The sequence below is a fragment of the Diceros bicornis genome, chromosome 17, assembly GCF_020826845.1.
Source record: "Diceros bicornis minor isolate mBicDic1 chromosome 17, mDicBic1.mat.cur, whole genome shotgun sequence".
Lineage (NCBI taxonomy): Eukaryota > Metazoa > Chordata > Mammalia > Perissodactyla > Rhinocerotidae > Diceros > Diceros bicornis.
The window spans coordinates 18,718,018-18,740,990 of NC_080756.1; the positions used below are offsets into that span (position 1 = coordinate 18,718,018).

The following is a 22,973-nucleotide window of genomic DNA, read 5'->3' on the forward strand; positions in this document are numbered from 1 at the left end:
CCAAGACTGGGTTAGAACAAAACCATTTTCTCCTCTGCTGGGAGGATTTTCAGGGGAAAGATACCAGGGGCAGAATTTTTGCAGGCCAAATTCCCCAGGCAGGGGTGTGTGGGGCGTCCCTGAAGCGTGCCCAAAGCAGAGCTCACGGCCCTGTGATCTCTGCTCCCGCCCCCCCCACCACCACCACCAAAGGGCCCCTGAGAAGCAGCTGTGGCTCTGAGGTGGGTTGTTTTGAGTAGTATCAAGCTCTGAAGGGAGCTGATATAAATTTTGTTTTGAAAGCACCTTTCTGGACTGAAGCCAGAGCTCAGAGGTTCTTTTGCTGTGGAAAGGCAGCAGACGGGGCAGAAATGGTTTAACGGTTTGTGCGTGGTTTTGTTTGTTTTTGTTTTAAATGAAAGAAAAAAACTTTCTCTGGCCTGCTGAATCAATAACCATGGCATTTTATCCAGGTGGGGTCCAGGGAAAGAATTCGGCCAAATAGATTGAGGAGCACACTTGAATTTGGAATGAGAGACCCTGACGTTTTTGTGTCCTTGGAAATCCAGTCACCTTCCTATGCCTAGGTTCCCTTCCTGTCATAGGCCAGGCTCTGACACTGAGGTTCTGATTGTCCCCAGACATGGGGCAAAGCCTGCTGAGGGCTGGAGTGAGGGGTGGTGGGGGGAGAAGGGGGGAGAAGCACTTGATGTAGTCGTGTGGAATAAACAGTATTTTTTCTTTTGTACTGGCCTGCTTGTTTCTCCTTCACTTCTCAGGTGGGGATATAAGGGAATCTGTGTCAGAAGCCAGGGAAGTGGCAGGGAGCTGCCTTTGCTGTCAGAGTCATAGCCTGGAAATTCCCATTGCAAGAAGGTGAGGGTCAGTGCCCTGGACTCCTGCTTCAGAAGGTTCTGCCCAGGCCCTCCAGCCATGACCCTCCCCATGGGGTGCAGGGTCAAGGGGATGTCCCCTTTCTCCTTCTAGACCATCCTCCTGGTGCCTAGGACCCCAGAATTCCCTGTCAAGCCCACTTCCCACCCCCTCTTCTCTGGGTCCCAATGACAGACTGTGCTGTTGGTGTGACACTCCTAGGCCCAAGAGGTGGCCAAGGGGCAGCTGTTTGTCAGAGAACTGGGTGGACGGAGCTTGGATATGCAGGCTGGAATGTCTATACATATACACAAAGCCCTTTGCAGTGTGAGATGGGGCTGTGAGGGGGACGAGAAGGCAGGCTGTAGGCTGGGGGTCAGGACTGGTGAACATTCTAGCACAGAACTTCAAGGAGTCCTAAAAGTCAAAATGCAAACCTGGCCTTCTGGGTCGTTATGAAGGTATGCTTATCATGATAGGAGGCTAGGACATTCACAATTAGCTTGATTTATATTTTATAAAATTTTAGATATATGGTAAGTGAGTCTTCATTTGTGCCCTTCCCCAGGCCTGCAAAGATCTGCCACTTGAGCTCAGAGCTGGGACAGCATGGCTGTGGTAAGAGTCTCTCTGCTTGTCTACCTTCTAGAAGTAGGGTTCATGCCATGCTCCCCTGCAGCCTTCCCTCCTCCCCGCTCCACCTATCTGGCATTGATGAGGTCTGGGTGACATAATCTAAACTGGTAAAAGCAAGGCATCACCTTTGATCCCACCCCACCAGCATTCCTGAGCCAGGCACTGTGCTAGGTTCTAGATCATGCTGCACAACCCCACCTCCACCGAAGGGACAATAGATGTCTGAGATTCTGATGTAAGGCTTAGGGATCAGAGGAGCTTTACAGCACTCTGAAATAATGGGGCCAAAAATCAAACAGAAGCTGGCACTTACCTCTGCATAGATCTCACAACCCTAATATTAGCTGCCCACACTAGGCTGTGACTCCTCAGTATCCAGGCCAAGGGTATACAGTAGGTGCTAGATAAATGTCAGATAGATGGCTGAATGCACTTCCTACCTTTTCTTTTAATTTTATTTATTTATTTATATTTCCCCCAAAGCCCCAGTAGATAGTTGTATGTCATAGTTGCACATCCTTCTAGTTGCTGTATGCGGGACGCGGCCTCAGCATGGCCGGAGAAGCGGTGCGTCGGTGCTTGCCCGGGATCCGAACCCGGGCTGGCAGCAGCGGAGCACGCGCACTTAACCACTAAGCCACGGGACCGGCCCTCCTACCCTTTCCTTCAAGGAAATTATGAGAGCTGAGTCCCTGACTTCAGGCTCCTGGGAGAAAGCAGGTACAGAGGATTCATGCTTAGCTATGCAGGGTTTACACTGTGATTTGTGGGAGTGAATGGAATCTGGGTAGCAACCGGCCCTGACTGGAGACAGGCAGCTCCCAGCAGCTCCCACCAGAGAGTTAGCGGAAGCTGAAATCTCTGGCTTAGACCTGTTGAGTGTGGTTCCTGGCAGCTGGCCCAGGAAGACTTTAAAGGAAGAGGGGTGGGTTGGTGGAGGGATTGCAATTTCTATTCCCGGGTCTGGGATGTTCTTTTGGGTTCCTGGACCCAATTCCAATATGTGTACTTGTGGCGGCTTCCCCACACCAACAAGCAATTCTCAGACACCAGCAGGGTTCTGACACTACCTGGAGATAGTATCGTATTCCACAGACAACAGGCTCAGCCCCACAAGACCGCCCCCACTTCAGACACCAATCTCAAGCCCAGGTTGTTTCCTGTGCTTCTGACCAACCAGCTACAAACTGGAGGCTCCAATGACCCTTTCCCACTCAGAATGCCAATCGCAAGTCCAGATTGTTACCAGTACTTCTGAACAACTGGCTTTAAATCAGAGGTTCCCACGACTCCCTCCTTGCGTTCGAATTATTTGCTAGAACAGCTCACAGAACTCAGGAATACCTGCTTCGGGCTAGATTACTGATTTACTACAGAGGATATTAAAGAATACGAATCAACAGCCAGATGAAGAGATGCCTAGGCGGAGGTCTGGAACAAAGGAGCTTCTGTCTTTCTGGAGCTTAGGGCCCAGCACGGCAGCATGTTCTGGTTCCACGACTTGGAAGCTCTCTGAACCCCCTCCTTTTTGGGTTTTTATGGAAGTTTCATTACACAGGCATGATTGATTAACTCACTGGCCATTGGTGATTGATTCAACCTCTAGCCCCACCCCTCCCCTCCCCGGAAACCAAGGGAAAGTTCCAACCTTGTCTTCCTGGTTGGTTCCCCTGGCAACCAACCTCATCCTTAGGCGCTTTCAAAAGTCACCTTCAGTAACATAAACCCAGTTGTGGTGGAACAGGGCTTGTTATGAACAAGACACCCATTTCATTTTCAAACAGTTCCTGTTTTCAGGAACTGAGGACAAGAGATCAAAGATTATAACAAAAGATGTTCCCATTGCTCTTATGGCTCAAGAAATTCCAAGGGTTTTGGGAGCTGTGAGCCAGGAATTGTGGATGAAGACCAAATACGAGAAACACATTTTGGTCATCTGAATGACTAAATATATCTAGTTCTTATAAATCACAATATGGCAGATGTCCAGCATGCTGTGGACAGCAGTGAAGGGGGAACTAACCTTTTATGGACTGGAGAAGATGTGAGCTGGTTTCTGGAGTCGAGATGAGAGATGAAGGGAACCTGAGGTTGCATGGAACTGTGTGACCGTGAAAACTTTTGATTTCCTTTTCTCTCAACTGCAGAGTCCTTTAAAGAAGCCAGACTGGGCCTCACAGGCTCCCTGGGTGGGATGTAAGAAGATGGGAAGAATTAAAGCTAGATTGTCAGTCCCTCAAAAACCCTGCCTGAATGAGGGTTCCTTCCTGTATCTGGAGGAAAATGCCCAGTGATTGACCTGGGAACCCAGCAACAGTGACTGACTTGAGCAAATGGGTGAGAAGGGAAGCCTAGGGGATGGATGGGTGCTGATCCAAGGAGCTTGAGCCCTCAAGCCTCTGAGACAATTGATTTGTCTTCAGAGGTAGGCAGGACAAGTGCTAGGGTCCCTTTTCTGTCAATCATAACAATAGCTAACCTGTACTGATCACTGACTATGTGCTGGGCACTCTTCTAAGCACTTAACGTGCATTATTTCAGTTACTTCTCACCATCATTCTATAAATTAAGAACTATTATTATGCCCATTTTACAGATAAGGAATTGAGGAATAGAAAAGATGGGGAATTTACTCAGGGTTGCTTTGTTTTTGAGCAGCAGAAGGAAGTCTTAGACCCAGGTGGGCTGTCTCTAAAGCCTGTGTGCTTAACCTTAGCCCATACAGGGTGGGACCTGAGGATTGCTGTCTATCTTGATCTTTTTGGTAGGATTTCCACATGTTTCCCCCCACCAGTGTAGGCTCTGCTATGTTCCATCTACACAGTGTCTAGTTTCAGGACCTAATCCAGGGAAATGAACCCTTCACAATGAGCCCTAACTTCACCCAACGGTCCAGAACACCAAATTTGGAGCTCTGTGCCACAGGTGCTGTGGTTAATTAGTCATATTTATTAGGTCTAATAGGAGCCATGATTTTTGTTGTGGGATGAATTTATGGGTACAAAAATTTGGTTTATTGATAGGTGTTTCTGGATTTCCAGGGGAACACCTGGAGGTCTTTTCTTGGAGGCAGATCCCCCAGCCTGCCACTGGAATCCCTGTTTCCAGCCCTGGCACTCCAATTTTGCTCTTGGTTACATTTGGGGAAGATAAGGAAGGAAAAAGTGTACTCCCCCAACTCACAGAATTCCAGGCGTAAACAGTCTGTAAGGTCTTCTCTCCTCAGGAGAACCGAGTTCAAGGGCATAAATCTCAAGACTGATCTGCATTCCACTTGGGAGGGGTCAAAGCTTAAGAGTCACCTTTCAATTCACCTCGGTTTACTTTAGAATTAATAAATGGTAAGCAGGACCTTCGTGAAATCTTTATTTTGGTTCAGAATTTAAACTTAGGCTCAAACATTTCCAAGAAGTACATGTCTGTTTTTTTCTAAGTATTTTCCAGAGGACAGGGTTCCATGAGACTCCTGGATATGGCACAATCATCTCTTCCAAACATCTAATGTGAATACTCCTTGTTGTATTTTAAATCCATTTCCTTTAAGCTATTTTTCTGTGTAGGGAAAACATGCTCCATCCAATATTCCTTCATGGGCTACAGTTTTCTGAAAATTCAATTCTCTCACCCCACAAGCTTCAAAATTCATCTCTGAAAAGAAGGATAGGTAGGAAGCAGGTATTTTTTAGGTTATAAGCATCCACACGCACAGCGTGGCGTGATGGTTAGACGCCCAGACTGCGTGGTCAATCAGTGAGGCTTCACCACTCTCAAGCTGGGTGACCCTGGATGGGCCAATCAATTTTTCTAAGCCTCACATTCCTTATCTATGAAATAAGTTTAATAATGGTACCTTCCTTCCAGTGGTGATGTGAGGATGAAATGAGATAATATACGTAAAGAACCTAGTCAGGGTTTGGCACTTAGGAAGGGCTCAGTAGATACGGGCCTGTCATTATTATCAGCTATTATTTGCTCTGTGTCTGGACAGTTCCTAGGACTGTACCACCAGCAGGGAGGCATCACTGTAGGCAGATCTCAGCTATAAGAATCAGGGACCTGGACTGTAGTTCCTGGCTCAGCTGCTAATTTACGTAATATTTGTTACATATTCAAGACCACACTTTTTGGGTAATTTATGAAGCAAAATGATGAAACAAATAATAACTCACAGATCTACTGTTACCTGGCCCACTGACCTCATAAGGCGTTAACCACAACCCTGCTCAGAACAAGCCTAACACGTTCTCTTTAACTTACAGGAAACCACAAAGAGAGGAAGGAGGAGATGGCTGAGACATAGGTCAAATCCAGTTAAAACCGGTTGAAGGCAACATGGCAGTCCGACTTGACCTGACATAGACCCCACAGCTCCTCATATGCTCATTATAGTACATTACCACATTACAGAACACACACACCGACGCCATGACAGTTTACAACTGCCATGGCAACCGCAGGATATAACCAAATAAGAAAAGAGGAGGCACCCTCGCTCCCCAGAAAAGCCTGCCCATTTCCCCAAATAACTATGAATATTCCTCCCCTTCATTACCTAGACCCCTTATAACAGCTGCTTAATCACCCCAGGAGCTGACAAGTGGATTTGTGAACTTAGGTCCCGCTTTTCCATTCTTTGACCATTGAACAAAGCTTGTGCCGCTGACCTCTCAGCTTCTATGTCATTTCACATCTGCGACACCAAATAGGAAAGAACCCTTCAAGGAAGGGACAGATTGTGGGTACAGGGCCCACATGTGGGCCCCTCCTTGGAGCTCCTCTGAGTGTGAGTGAGGTGAAATTCGTAACACCACCACTCAACTTAACTACCACTGTTGAAGCTACTTTTGAGTTCCTCCTCTACCAGCACCCCACCACCCCCACCACATTTTCTTATATGTGGCCACCACAGAGTCTTGTTTATCTTTTCACGCCCCCCCCCCTTTTTTTTTGTGAGGAAGATCAGCCCTGAGCTAACTTCTGTTCCCAATCCTCATCTTTTTGCTGAGGAAGATTGGCCCTGGGCCAATATCTGTGCCCATCTTCCTCTACTTTATATGGGACGCTGCCACAGCATGGCTTGTTAAGCGGTGCGTTGGTCTGCGCCCAGGATCTGAACCTAACCACTACACCACCTGGCCGGCCCCTTCCTTCCTTTTTTAAAGGAATGTGTGTATATTTCCCTAAATGATATATTGCTTAATTTTGCTGGGGTTTGAGCTTTATAAAACGATGTTACACTGCATGAGGACTTCCCCATTTTCCCCCACGTTTCTAAGATTGATTTATTCACTTGGTTGAGTATAGCTTTATTCATTTTTTAAAGTTTTATTCATTTTTACTGCTGTATAATCTTCTATCCCACGCCAATTTATCCGTTCTCTTGTTGGTGGACATTTGTTTTGTTCTGTTTTGTTGCTATAAATAGTGTTGGCATGAACATTCTCATACAAGTCTCCTGGTACATATGTGCAAGAGTTCTCTAGGGTTCATATATAGAGTGGAGTCGCTGAATCACAGAATAATTCTCAGGATGGTTTCTAAAGAGGTTGCAGTCTGCTTGAACACTCTCCCTCTCTTAGTTTCAGTTTCTGCATAGTAAAAAAACAAAACAAACGCTTTCATGAGGATTAAATAAGACATATTTAATTATGTTTTAATTAAATATACATTAAAGTGATACCAAAATTATAACACACCATACAATGTAAATTAATGTTTTTAAATAGGATGATAATACCAACCCAATCTTAACAGAGAAGTGGAAATGGGGTAGTAGGAGACAGGAGCTAACATTTATTGAATAATTATTATTTTTGTGGCATCTTGGCACTTCATTTAATCCTCACAATTTTAGGAGGAGGTATTATTTTCACTAATTTATGGATTAAAGTACTGAGGCTCAGAGATGTAAAGTTATTTGCCCAAGATTATGCATCTAGTGACAGAGCTGTTGTTCAAACAAGGCATGGTTCCACCTAATAGATGTTTTAAAATACTCTAGATACACTGCTTGAATACAAAGGATTTTGCCAAGACTTGGATGCCAGAGCTTATTAAGGTAAGAAGATGGGTAAGACTAGAGCCCTCAAAGAGAGAAGACTGTAGCTGAAACTGGGGGTATGCTGTCAACTTCATGTCAACCTCTCTCCTCTCTTTCTTTCCTTTTTAAATTCAATAAGTATTTTTTAAAGTCCTATTGAATGCAGGAACTATACTAGGAGATATTAAGAACACAAGCCTGAAGAAGACTTATTCCCTATTCTTTAGGAGATCACAGTCTAGAGAAAAAGGCAGATATATACGAAATTATAATTCAAGGTAGATTGTAAAAAATTCAGTAGTGGAATACAATGAACCAATACTTTCACATATAGGCAATGCCTTGTAGTGAAAAATGTCAGGCTTTGGAATCAACTCTGAAGTTGGCACACCAATTTAGCTTTGGCCAATTTAAGCCCTTAGCCTCCTCTCCTTATTGGTAAAATCAGGTCCATAACACTTACCTTTAGAAAGATAATTCTAGTCACAAGATTGTCTTGAGGATTACTGATAATGTAATAAAGTTCCTGCCATATAGTTAATGCCCAATAAGCAATGGACATTATTATTTAATCCCCAAAGGAGGAAGGTGGTGCAGGTATGGTTATTCCTACATTTCAAATGAGGAAGCTAAATCTCAATGAGATGAAGCTATTATTCTGAAGTCACCAAACTAGTAAGTGAAGATGCCAGCCCAAATTCCAATCTTTAGACCACTACCTTTTTTTGTGTGTGTGTGAGGAGATCAGCCCTGTGCTAACATCTGCCAATCCTCCTCTTTTTGCTGAGGAAAACTGGCCCTGGGCTAACATCCGTGCCCATCCTCCTCCACTTTATTTATTTTTTCCCCCCAAAGCCCCAGTAGATAGTTGTATGTCATAGCTGCACATCGTTCTAGTTGCTGTATGTGGGATGCTGCCTCAGCATGGCCGGAGAAGTGGTGCATTGGTACGCCCCCAGGGATCCAAACACCCGCCGCCAGCAGCGGAGCACGCGCACTTAACCGCTAAGCCAGGGGCAGGCCCCCAGACCACTACCTTTTAAAAACCACAACACTTTCACCCATCTCATGCTTTCCTGTTCAAATGCACTAGGAAGAAGGCAGAAAGTAAAATGATCAAGGGAAATCGGATTTAAGCAGTCTTGACCTCCGGAGAAGTGAGTCTAAGGACAGAGAGTATCTCAGGAGGAAACGAGCACGCGTCCGCCAGGACTGGGTGTGGGTTCGGTACACCTAGAGCGAAAGCTCCACCCACGCCTTAGGGTTCCGACTCGGTAAGTAGCGGATGCCAAAACTCAGGTAGCCACAAGGAGGGACGTTTAAACCGGGACACCTGACGCACGCCGGGCCCTCTCCCGGATTGCCCAGCCCATCTCCGGGGGGCGGGAAGCCGTGTCGTAGCTAGCCTATCATCACTGCCGAGGCCGACGACGTCTCTTCCCCATTGGCGGGCGGCAGAGTGACGTCACGTTCGCCGGACCGGCAAAGGAAGAGGGCGCCATGATTGGTTGGCGCTGGGGCCGCGGGCGGTGGAGGAGCTCGGCGAGTCTGGGTTTCACGCCGGTGTCGGACTTTTCCCTTCCATGTGTCGAGGCCGTGGGGGGCTGCAGAGGGAGGGGAGTCGGCTCGGCGGAAACCTGGATTTGGTTCTAAGAGCCGTGGGGTTGAGCGGGGGTGACCGGAAGTGATCTTGGGACTGACCGGAAGCCAGGCCTGGAGGGGACAGGGAGAGCGGGTCCCCGGAGGGAGGGGGCTCCCAGTGGAAGGGGGCGGGGGGAGAGGTGGGAGAGCGGAGTGGGAGCGCCGGGTAGGCGGCGCGTGCCGCTGCTGGTCTGTTTGGAAAGCAGTGTGACCACCACGAACCCAAGGAGTGGGAGTATGGGAGTCCAGGGCTGCCTCTGGGCAGTCTGGAGTAGTTAAGCAAAGGGGCCCTCGTGCGGCTCCAGAGAGCTGGGTGGGAGGGGTTTTCAGTCGGGGCAGCCAAGAGCAAGGAGGCAAGGGTACGGGCGGTTAGTTAGATTGTGCGGGCAGTGCGGGTTGGGCTTGGGGGTGGCTGGTAGGTACTGTGTGGGAGATCTTGGTTTGGAGTTTTCTACAGTCTTGCCCCTGGTGGGTAGAATCACACTACTCGCCTTTGTACAAGAAAACGGTGTCTCCTGGGGCAGCGAAGGAGCCAGGATGGCCTGGGCTCTGAAGCTGCCTCTGGCCGATGAAGTGATTGAATCCGGGCTGGTGCAGGACTTTGATGCTAGTCTCTCCGGGATCGGCCAGGAACTGGGTGCTGGTGCCTATAGCATGAGGTGAGTGAGATTTTCCCAGACCCTGCACCTTCTGAATAACAAAGGCAGGATAGAGAATAAGGAAAAAAAAAAAAAAAAAAAAAAGAGGTGTATAGAGTTAAAGAAGCTGTCTGCGGGTAGGGAAAAGGGACTTGTTTCTTAGGTTGCTTTGAGTAGTGATTGTTGTGGAAGAAATGGAACAAGAGATTGTAGGCATGTCAAGTCTGTGCAAGATAAGTCGAAGAAAGAAGGGCCTTGGATTAGCAACCAGATGAGAGGTTGTTGTGCCGGTGTGGGAGACTTGGAGACTGATGGTGTGTGTGGATGGGTTGGGCTGGACTTGTGTGAAGAGGAGGCCAAACTGAGCATGTGAGAGAAATCTAGGGAGTTGGGGAGTTGGGAGGTAGGCTTAGTGAAAATTGTTTGCTTTTTGTGAGGAAATGTGAGACCTTGGTGAAGAAGTTCACCCATCCGTATTTTAGCCTACTTTAAGACTTTACTTAGTTCTAGGGTTTCTGATTTTTGAAACATAAGCTGTGAAATGAAAAAGTGTCATAGAGAACTTTTAGATGCTTAGACCTTCGTATATCAAGCTAAATGCTGATAATAAATAAAAGTCTCCTTTGAAAGCAGCATAACTTCCCGTGTAATTTATTTGCATGCATTAGCTATTTCATTCCCCCAGCAGTTTGTTTCATTTATAGGATGTGCAAGAATCACGTCTGGAAATGTTGAATTACCAGCATCTTAGGGTTAGATGGAATATAATTGGGGTTCCAAATGCATTTTAAGGCTTAATCTAAATAAGTAAGTCAAAAGAGATGTTACAACTTAACACTTTAATTGAGTTTATGGGTTTATAGGGGAAAGACGCTTTTTATGGAGGACAAATTCTGCATCTGATAGTGAGGTCCTTTGAGAGTTATGTAATTGAAACTTCCTTTCTTTATCCCTGCTAAACCAAAGTCGACTTTCCTCACTGAAGTAAAATTACGAGTTAGAACTTAATAGTTCATCTTCAGAAATCTTTGCTTACAGTTAGGATAATAAAGGCTCTCCTTGTATACATATTTTCATGATTTTTAGGGAAATTTGAGTTCTATCATGCAATGCTGTTAGTCTTGAGGAATTTAACTCTGGTTTTGCCTGTCATTGTTTACGTAAGTCTGACCATAAAAATAGAGATTAACTTGGTCTGAAAGTAAATGTCCCAGCCCTGAGCTTGCATGTCAGTTATCTGACATAATATTTGACAGTTTATGCTGTTCATGTAAAGATTACTACAGCAAAAAGTTTGGTTTTGTCTAGGTTATTGGATTTTGGGTTGGAGATAATTAAATATAACTGTACTTGTTATAAAAATAGTTAACATTGTCAGCAAACATTTGCTCATCTACTACGTGCTCTCTCTACCACGCAACCTTACATTTGTATTTTCCTGTGTCATACCCTGAGTGGCCTTCACAGGTATTAGTAGAATGGCTTGCATATGTACACATTTAGAATTTTTTTCCATCATCAAATCCGCGTGAGTTTTCAAATATCACTTTATGTTTTCCCCAGAGCACACTGTGCCAAAATTTTAAGTATTTTTTTCACCTTCCTCTTTTTCATCCATTTTGCTTTTGTAACTTCTCTTGACTCTTACATACATTTAATCATTTGCATTGATTTGTGTTAATTAGATATTAGTTGTCAAACTTGAGCATTCATGAGAATCATCTGGAGTTCTTATTCAAAATAGTTTCCAGGGCCCCATTTTCCGTGACTGGGGCACAGACCAGAAATCTGATTTTTGTAAAACAAGTTCTTAGATGATTTTGCTGCAGGTAGTCCAGGGACCCTGTTTTGAGAAACACTGGCTGGAGCAGTTTTTAGACACAAAGACAGTGATTCTTTGCTCTTCCTGTAATTAGACCTTGTGATCGCTTGTCCTACACCTTTTTTAGGCAAGATGTCCTCTTTGACAAGCAATTTGTTTTGTAAAATATTTTCCTTAATGTATTTATTTTACCCTAGTTTGCTTATTTTCTGCTACATGGTATAATAGTTTCGCTTCATATCTGTTAATTTATATTTGATGAAGATTCATCTGAACTGGATTTCTGTTTTTGATTCTTGATCCGCCATTGTATTCAGTAAAGTTCTTTTCATAAGTGGTCCTTGAATATTCTCCTTACTTTTTTCCTTATGTTTTAATACATGGCACAAACTTTATGGTTAAAATAAAGGAAATGCCCTGAAAATATGCTGAGTGAAAGAAGCCAGTCGCAAAAGATCACATAACATCTGATTTCATTTCTATGAAATGTCTAGAATAGGCAAATCAATAGAGACAGAAAGTAGATTAGTGGTTGACTAGAGCTGTGGAGGAAGAGGGACTGGGCATGACTGCAAATGCGTACTGGTTTTTTTTCGGGGGGGGTGATAAAAATGTTCTAAAATTGTGATGATGGTTGCACAACTCTGTGACCACACTAAAGACAATTGAATTGCACACTTTAAATGGATGAATTGTATGGTATATAAATTGTATCTCAATAGAACTGTTATAAAAAAAGAGTAAAAAGATTAAATTTTGTGGTTTTTTTTTTTAAATTTTCCCCTTTCTCTCATTCCATTTTTTTTTAAGTTGAGGTGGAATTGACATTACGTAGAATTAATCGTTTTAAAGTGAACAACTCAGTGGCATTTAGTATGTTCATGATATTGTGCAATCACCACCTCTTATCTAGTTCCAAAACATTTTCATCACCCCCGAAGAAAACCCTGTACCTGTTAAGCAATTGCTCTCCATTTCCCCTTCCCCTCTCTTCCTGCTAATCACTAATATGCAATCTGTATCTATGGATTTACCTATTCTGGATATATTATATACAGTGGTCCCCCCTTATAAGCTGGGGGTTCGTTCCAAGACCCCGCAGTGGATGCCCGAAACTGCGGATAGTACCAAACCCTATACTATGTTTTTTCCTATATATACATACTTGCGATAAAGTTTAATTTATAAGTTACTCACAGTAAGAGATTAACAACAATAACTAATAATAAAATAGAACAATTATTATACTGTAATAAAAGTTATGTGAATGTGGTCTCTCTCTCTTTCAATCCAAATCTATTCCTGAATCTGTGTAACCATCCCTTTCTTGCAGTAAGAGGCTTGGTGTCACACGTTTCAGGGGATCCCTTGCTGATGTCTTCGTATAGGCTCAGTGCTTTCTGGCACAACACGTCACCACCATTTGGAACACGTTTTCTTTCTTTCTTTTTTTTTTTTGAGAGGAAGATTAGCCGTGAGCTAACATCCGTTGCCAATCCTCCTTTTTTGCTGAGGAAGATTGGCCCTGGGCTAACATCTGTACCCATCTTCCTCTACTTTATATGGGATCCCGCCACAGCATGGCCTGACAAGCGGTGCATTGGTCGGCGCCTGGGATCTGAACCTGCGAACCCTGGGCCACCAAAGTGGAATGTGCGAACTTAACCGCTATGCCACTGGCCAGGCCCCTGGAACATGTTTTCTGTTTGTGTCTTCCACCCACAAATGTAATTTCTTTTCCGTCTTAACTAAGCACTTATCACACTGTGGCCATAACTTGCAGCTTGAGGTGCAACAGCAAAACTAGCACGAATTTCTTTTCCCGTCTTCTCAATTTCACCGATAGAAGATTTGTTCTTACTGTAGATCTTAGCAACCTCAGCATATGATTTTTTCTTTCCTTATTAAGTTGAGAACTTTCCCCTTTTCACTTAAAGGAAGTGCTTTACGGCTTCTCTTTGGCATATCCGAATTCCTAGCATCACTGCTCTTACCGTTTGGGGCCATTATTAAGTAAAATAAGGGTTACTTGAACACAAGCACTGTGATACCACGACAGTCGGTCTGGTAACCGAGAAGGCTACTAAGTGACTAACAGGCGGGTAGCGTATGCAGTGTGGATACGCTGGACAAAGGGATGATTCACGTCCCAGGCAGGATGGCGTGAGATTTTATGCTACTCAGAATGGCAAGCAATTTAAAATTTTTGAATTGTTTATTTCTGGAAGTCTCCATTTAATATTTTCGGACTATGATTGACCACAGGTAACTGAAGCTGTAGAAAGTGAAACTGCGGATAAGGGAGGGACTGCTGTAAATGGAATCATGTGATGTGTGACCTTTTGTGTCTGGCTTCTTTCACTTAGCATAAGTTTTCAGGGTTCATCCATGTTGTAGCATGTATTAATAAATTAGTACTTCATTCTTCTTTTATGGCTGAATAATATGCCATTGTATGTGTATATCACAAGTTGTTTATCCGTTCATCCCTTGATGGACATTTGGGTTGTTTCCACTTTTTGACTATTATGAATCAAGTTAATATAGCATTATGTTTATAAAAGAAGTGACCATGAAATGTTTATAAACATTTGTGTACAAGTTTCTGTGTAGACATTTTTTTATTGAGGTATAATTGTATTAGTTTATATGTTATAAATTATTTATACATTTTATACATTAGTATATAATACAGTGTTAATACTAACATTGCATTAGTTTCAGGGGTACAACATAATGTTTTGATATTTGTATATATTATGAAATGATCACAGTAAGTCTAATTAACATCTGTCACCATACATAGTTACAAAATTTTTTTTTTGTTGTGATGAGAGAACTTTTAAGATTTACTCTCTTAGCAACTTTCAAATATGCAATACAGTATTATTAACTATAGTCACCATGCTGTACTAGACATATATTTTCATTTCTCTTGGGTGTATACCTAGGATTTGCAATTGCTGGGGCATATGGTAATTCTATGCTTAGCTTTTTTTTTTCCCCCCATAATTCAAAGACTGTTTTTTTAGAGCAGTTTTAGGTTCACAGCAATGTTGAGAGGAAGGTGTACAGAAATTTCCCATATATGCCCTGCCTCCACACATGCATAGCCTCCCCTGTTATCAGCATCCCCCACTGGAGTGGTACACACTCTGTACCTACATTGATGAACCTACATTGACACATCATAATCACCCAAAGTTTATAGTTTACCTTAGAGTTCACTCTTGGTGTTGTACATTCTATGGGTTTGGACAAATATATAATGACATGTTCCATCATTATAGTGTTATACAGAGTATTTTCAGTACGCTAAAAATCCGATGTGCTCTGCTTATATATTCCCCCACACCCACCTTAATCCATGACGACCATTGATCTTTTTACTGTCTCCATAGTTTTGCCTTTTCCAGAATGTCATATAATTGCAATATACGATCTGTAGCCTTTTCAGATTGGCTTCTTTCACTTAGTAATATGCATTTAACTTTTCACTGTGTCTTTTCCTGGCTTGATAGCTCATTTCTGTTTAGCGCTGAATAATATTTCATTGTCTGGATGTACCACAGTTTATTTATCCATTTACCTACTGAAGGACATCTTGGTTGCTTCCAAATTTTGGCAATATGAATAAGGCTGTTATAAACATCCATGTGCAGGTTTTTGTGTGGAGATAGTTTTCAAATTTGGGGGTAAATACCAAGGAGTGCAATTTGCTGGGTCATATGGTGAAAGTAGGTTTAGTTTTGTAAGAAACCACCAAACTGTCCTCCACAGTGGCTGTACCATTTTGCATTCCCACCAGCAATGAGTGAGAGTTCCTTTTGCTCCACATCCTTTTCAGCATTTGTTGTCAGTCTTCTGGATTTTGGCTATTCTAATAGATATGTAGTGTATGGTTAATTTTTTCAAGAACTGCCACGCTGTTTTACACAATAGCTGAACCACTTTACATTCTCACCAGCAACGTTCAGGGGTTCCTGTTTCTCTGCATCCTCACCAGCACTTAATTCCTGTTTTTGTTTGTTTTTAATTAAAGCTATCCTAGTGAATGTGAAGTAGTATCTCATCCTGGTTTTTTTTGTTTGTTTGTTTGTTTGTTTTTTGTGTGAGGAGATCAGCCCTGTGCTAACATCTGCCAATCCTCCTCTTTTTTTCTTTTGCTGAAGAAGACTGGCCCTGGGCTAACATCCATGCCCATCTTCCTCCACTTTATATGGGATGCCGCCACAGCATGGCTTGACAAGCAGTGCGTCGGTGCGCGCCCGGAATCCGAACCTGCGAACCCCGGGCCGCCGCAGCGGAGGGTGCGCTCTTAACCGCTTGCGCCACCGGGCAGGCCCCTCATCCTGGTTTTGTTTTGTGTATCCTTATTGACTGTAATCTTTTCATTTGCTTGTTGGCCATTCGTATGTCTCTTTTGGAGAAGTGTCTATTCATGTCCTTTGCCCAATTTTAAATTGGGTTGTTGTCTTTTTGTTGTTGAGTTGTAAGAGTTCTTTATATGTCCTGGATACTAGACCATTACCAGATATATGGTTTGCAGATATTTTCTCCCATTCTGTAGGTTGTTGTTTCACATTCTTGATAATGTCCTTTGACTCACAAAAGTGTTTAATATTGATGAAGTCCAGTTTATCTATTTTTTCTTTTGTTGCTCACGCTTTTGGTGTCAACTCTAAGAATCAGTTGCCAAATCCAGGGTCATGAAGATTTATCCTATGGTTTCTTCTAAGAGTTTTACAGTTAAAGTTCTTATATTTAGATTGTTGATCCATTTTGAGTTAATTTTTGTATATGGAGTGAGATAGGGGTCTAACTTCATTTGTTTGCATGTGGCCAGCCAGTTGTCCCAGCCACCATTTGTTCGTCCTTTGCCATTGAATGTTCTTGGTACCCTCATTGAAAATCAGGTGGCCACAGATGTAAAGGTTTATTTGTGGACTCTTATTTCTATTCTGTTGGTTGGTATGTCTGTGCTTCTGCCAGTACCACACTGTTTTGATTACTATAGCTTTTTAATAAGTTCTGAAATTGGGAAGTGTGAGTCCTCCTACTTTGTTTTTCTTTTTCAGTATTGTTTTCGCTATTCAGGGCCTCTTGTAGTTCCATACAAATTTGAGGATTGGCTTTTCTCTTTCTGCAAAACAGGCCATTGAATTTTGATAGGGATTTCATCGCATCTTATAAATGGCTTTGGGGGTATTACCATCTTAACAATATTAAGTTTACCAATCCATGGACATGGGATGTCTTTCCATTTATTTATGTCATCTTTAATTTCTTTCAGCAAAGTTTAGTAGTTTCAATGTACAAGTCTTTCACATCCTTGGTTAAATTTATTCCTATATATTTTATTCTTTTGGATGTGACTATAAATGGAATTGTTTTCTTAATATTGTTTTTGGATTGTTCGTTGCTGGTGTATAGAAACACAACTGATTTTTTTGTGTTGATCTCATATTCTGCAACTCTGCTGAATTCATTTATTAGCTCTACTAGTTTTTTTGTGGATTCTATGGGATTTTCTGTATGTAGAATCATGTCATTTGCAAATAAATATAGTTTTTCTTCTTCTTTTCCAATTTGTATGCCTTTTATTTCTTTTTCTTGCCTAACTGTTCTTGCTAAGACTTCCAGTGTAATGTTGAATAGCAGTGGTGAAAGTGGGCATCCTTGTCTTATTCCTGATCTTAGAGGGAAAGCTTTTTTTGTGTGTATATTTTTAGTTATTTTCTTAGTGGTTACCATAGCGATTACAGTTAATATCCTAAGTTTATAGCAGTTTAATTCAAATTGAGGCCAACTTAGCTGTAAGAGCATACATTAAACTAGACTTATTGTGGTGATCATTTTACAATATTTACAAATATTGAATCATTATACTGTATACCTGAAACTAATATAGTGTTATATGTCAATTATAACTCAATTAAAAAAAAGAAGATACATTAACTCTGTTCCTATCCAGCTGGTTCCCCTCTTTATGATGTGATTGTCACCAATTACATCTTTATACATTGTGTGCCTGTTACTATAGATTTATAATTATTGTTTTATACACTTGTCTTTAAATCATATAGGAAACAAAAAGAGAAGTTAAATACCAAAAATACACTATGCTAGCTTTTATATTTACCTATGTAACCTTTGTAAGATCTTTATTTGTTTTTTTTTTATTTTATTGAGGTCATAATAGCTTATAACATTGTGAAATTTCAGTTGTGCATTATTATTTGTTAGTCACCATATATATGTGCCCCTTCACCCATTATGCCCCCCCTTCCCTTCCCCTCAGGTAACCATTAATCTGTTCTCTTTGTCCATTTATTTGTTTATCTTCCACATATAAGTGAAATCATATGGTGTTTGTCTTTCTCTGACTGGCTTATCTCGCTTAACATAATACCCTCAAGTTCCATCCATTGTTGCAAATGAGACGATTTTGTCTTTTCCATGGCTGAGTAGTATTCCATTGTGTATATATATACACCACATCTTCTTCATCCATTCATCAGTCGATGGACACTTGGGTTGCTTCCATGTCTTGGCTATTGTGAATAATGCTGCAGTGAATATAGGGGTGCATAAGTCTCTTTGAATTATTGATTACAAGTTAAGGTCTTTATTTCTTCTTTTGACTTTGAAGTACCATCTAGTGTTCTTTCATTTCATCCTGAAGGATTCCCTTTAGCATTTCTTGTAGGGCAGGTCTACTCATGATAAACTCCCTTAGCTTTTGTTGAGGAGGGTCTTAATTTCTCCTTCATTTTAGAATTCTTGGTTAACGGTTTTTACTTTCAGCACTTTAAATTATCATCCCACTGCCTTCTGGCCTCCATGGTTTCTGATAAGATATTGGCTATTAATCTCATTGAGAGTCGCTCATGTATGATAAGTCACTTTCTGCTGCTTTGAAGATTTTCTCTTTGTTTTTCAACAGTTTGAATATAATGTGTCTCAGTGTGGATCTCTTTGAATTTATCCTGTTGAAATGTGTTGAGCTCTTGGATGTGTAGATTTATGTCTTTCATCAATTTGGAACGTTGTTGACCATTATTCCTTCAAATATTTTTTCTGGCTCTTGCTCTCCCTCTTCCCCTTCTGGGACTCTCGTAATGTGTATGTTGGTACACTTGATGGTGTACTATAGGCCCCTTTGCCTCTGTTCATCTTTTTTTTGCTCCTTAGCTTGAGTAATTTCAGTTGTCCTGTCTTCAAGTTCACTGATTCCTTTCTTCTGCCTAGTCAAATCTGATGTTGAACCCCTCTAGTGAATCTTTAATTCCAACTATTATACTTTTTTATCTAGAATTTCTATTTGTTTCTTTTTTATAATTTCTGTCTTTTTATTGCTGTTCATTACTTGTTCATACATTGTTCTCCTGATTTCCTTAGTTATATTATGGTTTCCTTTAGCTCTTTGAGCATATTTAAGACAGTTAATTTAAAGTCTTTGTCTGGTAAGTCTAGTATCTGGGCTTGCTCAGGGATGGTTTCTGTCAATTTCTTTTTTCCCGTGAATGGGCCATACTTTCCTGTGTCTTTGTATGCTTTGTAATTTTGAGTATTGTAATGTAGTAACTTGGGAAATCAGATCTACTCCCTCCCTAGAGATTACTGTTGTTGCTTGATGAAAGCTGCAGTCATCCATTTGTTCAGTGACTTTTCCAAACTGTTTTTGCACAGAGTATATTCCTTGTTGTGTGTGGTCATTGAAGTGTCTTTTTTTATGTCCGTGGTCAACAAGTGACTAGACAGAGATTTCCTTAAATGCTTGGATCTAATATAAAAAGAAAAGAAGAAAAAAAGAGTATTCTCTTTCTTTAAATCGCTGTTTCTGACTCTGCTAGGGAAGCCACTTCAGCCATGGGGGTCGAAACAATGGCCAGCCTCTGTGCCAGCTCCTCAGCAATCAAAAGCAGTGATCAAAACACGTAACTTTGATTTTTGGAGGACAAGATCCCTGGCACCAGCAAGTTGCAACAGAATCTTGAGCTACTGTCCCCACAGCTGCCTGCCATGGGACTGGGAGCTGGAGAATGATAGATGCTATGCCAAATGCTGAAATTCACTAAAATTTGCCAGCCTGTCTTCATCAAGCACTCTTTTGGATCCTGAGAGTGTTCAACTAGATTCCAGAGTTCCAAAATAGTGGTTTCAAGTATCTCTTGCCAGGTCAGTAGTTGTTTTGGTGGAGAGACCAATTCCTGGAGCTTCCTACTCTGCTATCTTCTGTGACCTCTGTCCTTACTCTACGGTAGCCTTTTATTGGTCCAGTCCTGCTTCCACTTCTGCACTCACCTGCCCCCAGTCTATTCTCTACACAGAAATCTTTGTAAGAATGTGTATTTTGTTCATTTAAAAAATAATTTCAGATTTGCAGAAGATTTGCAAAAATAGTACAAAGAATTTGTGAATATTCTTCACCCAGATTCCTCAAATGTTAATATTTTACTATACTTGCTTTATCTTTCTCCCTCTCTCTCCACACACCTAGAATTACTATTATTATTATTATTTTTAAGCCTATTTCTTTTTTTTTTGATGTCTTAATGGTGTATAACATTGTGAAATTTTAGTTGTACATTATTGTTTGTCAATCACCGTATAAATGCCTCCCTTCACCCCTTGTGCCCATCCCTCAACCCCCGTGCCCCTGGTAACCACCAAACAGTTCTCTCTGTCCGTCTTTTAGTTCATCTACCACATATGAGTGAAATCATGTGGTGTAGGATTATTTTTCTCTGAATGTTAAAGAGTAAGTTGCAGATGTGATGTCCCTTAACACCTAAATATTTCAGTGTGTATTTTTTTTTTTTTTGTGAGGAAGATTGGCCCTGAGCTAACATCCGCCAATCCTCCTCTTTTTCCTGAGGAAGACTGGCCCTGGGCTAACATGCATGCCCATCTTCCTCTACTTTATATGGGACGCTGCCACAGCATGGCTTGACAAGCAGCGCGTCAGTGTGCACCCGGGATCCGAACCAGCGAACCCTAGGCCGCCGCAGCAGAGCGCGCGCACTTAACCACTTGCGCCACCGGGCCGGCCCCCAGTGTGTATTTTTTAAAAACAAGAAATTCTCTTGCATAACCATAGTACAATGATCAAAATCAGGAACTTAACACCGACACAACACTATTATCTAATCTATGGATCTTACTCAGATTTTGCCAGTTGTCCCAATATTGTCCTTTATAGTAGAAGAATATTCAAGATAATGTGTTGATTTAGTTGTCATGTCTCTTTTGTCTCCCTTAATCTAGAACAGTTCCTGAATCTTTGTATTTTTATGACATTGACAATTTGATGAGTACAGGCCAGTTATTCTGCAGATGGTCCCTCAATTTGAGTTTGTTGTTTGCTCATGATTAGATTCAGATTATGCACTTTGTGTTGTAATACCTAAGAAGTGATGCTGAGTTCTTCTCTGTATATCATATTAGGATACACTTGCTATTGATTGGTCCTGTCACTGGCAATGTTAACTTTGACCATTTGGTTAAGGTGGTTTATGCCAATTTTCTCCATTGTAAATTTATTATTTTGCCTTTTGTAATTAATAAGTATCTTGTGGGGAGATACTTTGAGACTGTATAAATATCCTATTACTTTTCAAACTTTCACCCACCAATTTTAGCATTTATTGATTCTTGCCCTAATCAGTTAGCTTTATGATGGTTGCAAAATGATGATTTTCTAATTATGTCTTTCCTTTGACATTTATTAGTTGGCTTTCTACTGTAAGAAAGAGCTTTTCCTTCTTATTTATTTATTTTTATCAATGTAGCCTCATAGATTCTTACTGTATTCAATAGGTTATAATCTTTTACTATCACTGTATATTTTGATCAGATTGTTCCAGATTTGGCCAGAGGAACCCCTTCAAGCTGGCTCCACACAGAAGCCTTTTAAAATTAAGGTCTTGCTGATGCCTATTGTTCCGAGGTAACTATTAATAGCACCCTCCTTCACTCACCAAAGTGTTCCTGTTTGAATGATAAATTATATGATCACTTTATTTAAAATGTGGATCAGATCGTGTTACTTTTTGTGTCTACTCTTCTGGCTTGCTCTGCCCCAGCAACATCTGGCCTTCTTGTAGTTCCTCAAATGCTGTGTGCACTCCCACCTCAAGGCCTTTGCATTTGCTGTTACTCTTCCTAAAATAGTCTTCTGCATTCCTCACTTGCTTTAGGTTTCTGCTCAAATGTCACTTTATCACAGAGGCCTTCTCTAACCACCTTCACATAAAATAGCAAGTACCTCTTTTCCTCACCAGCATTCTGCCTTCTCTACTCTGCTTTCTCTTTTTCCCAGCATCTGATGTGTTATTTGCTTGTTTGCCTCTTTCGCCAACTAGAATAAATGGTCCGTGAATGCAGGACTTTGTTTTGTTCTCTGCTGTATCCCTAGTGCCTTAGAGTAGTGCCTAACAAATAGTTTGTGCTGATTGTTGAGTGAATGAACTGCACTCACTCTCTTTTTTGTTTCAAAGGCAAGTAGTATAGCAGTTTTTGAGGCAACTGTTTCTCTTCATCAAACCTGATTTTTGTTGTTTCTTTTTTGCTGTGCTTCTTTTTCAGTACTGTTTTCCTTCACTTTTTTCCCCTTCAACTATCACTTATCCATCTTCCAAATCTTCATCTCTTTCTTTGTCTTAGAGTTGGTCAGTTTTTACTGACTGTTCCTCTGTTTTCCCTTTTGTTTTGAGTCTCTTGTGATGGACAGTGTATTCTTCCCTTTGCCACAAAGTTTATTCACTACTTTTTAATAGATGGCACTGCTGTAAAAATATAACAAAATGCTTAAGAATGTTTAACTTCAAATTGAGGATACAGTTGCCTCTGGGATTTGGAGGGGCATATAACTGGGGAAGGATACAGAGGGCTTCAACTGTTAGTGCTCTATTTCTTAAGCTTAGTGGAGTGTACATGGGTATTTGTTATACGTTTTTATCTCTATTTGCCTGAAATACTGCATAATAATAAGTTGTCCTGTCATTCGTTGTTTTATTGCTGAAGGTTCATAGATTTTTCTTTGCTTTCTTATAGTTTTCTTGCCCTCTTATAGTTCTCATGGAAGATGACCTACAATCCAACAATGTTGCCATTCTCTCCTCCCACTTTGTTGCCTTCTCTTTCCTTTTTCCACCTCCTCCTATTCCGCCCTCTTTCTTTATCTGCTTTATTCACAGTAGTTTCCATTTGTAGCTGATAGTTAACTCGTACTATGTGTCATCAGGCTAGAATCTGGGAGAAAAATTAATTTGGGACTTTGGATACACATTTGAGACTTTGGATACACAGTTGGTGTTCTGATTTTCCTTTTACCACTAGT

At 41.5% G+C, this 22,973-nt stretch overlaps 1 protein-coding gene across 5 annotated transcripts in view; it reads left to right on the forward strand.

Moving 5' to 3' along the window:
• Positions 1–9,043: 9,043 nt before the first annotated feature.
• The window catches only part of TFCP2 (transcription factor CP2), a 56,613-nt gene continuing 42,683 nt past the window's right edge, over positions 9,044–22,973 (forward strand). For 2 of the 5 annotated variants that reach the window (XM_058558254.1, XM_058558255.1), the window contains exon 1: positions 9,302–9,828. In XM_058558254.1, coding sequence (XP_058414237.1) covers positions 9,707–9,828 — 122 coding nt within the window. In that variant the 5' untranslated portion in view covers positions 9,302–9,706. Of the gene's footprint in view, positions 9,829–19,485; positions 19,811–21,488; positions 21,582–22,973 lie in introns of all 5 variants that reach the window. The other 3 variants (XM_058558256.1, XM_058558253.1, XM_058558251.1) reach the window with 3 other exon arrangements.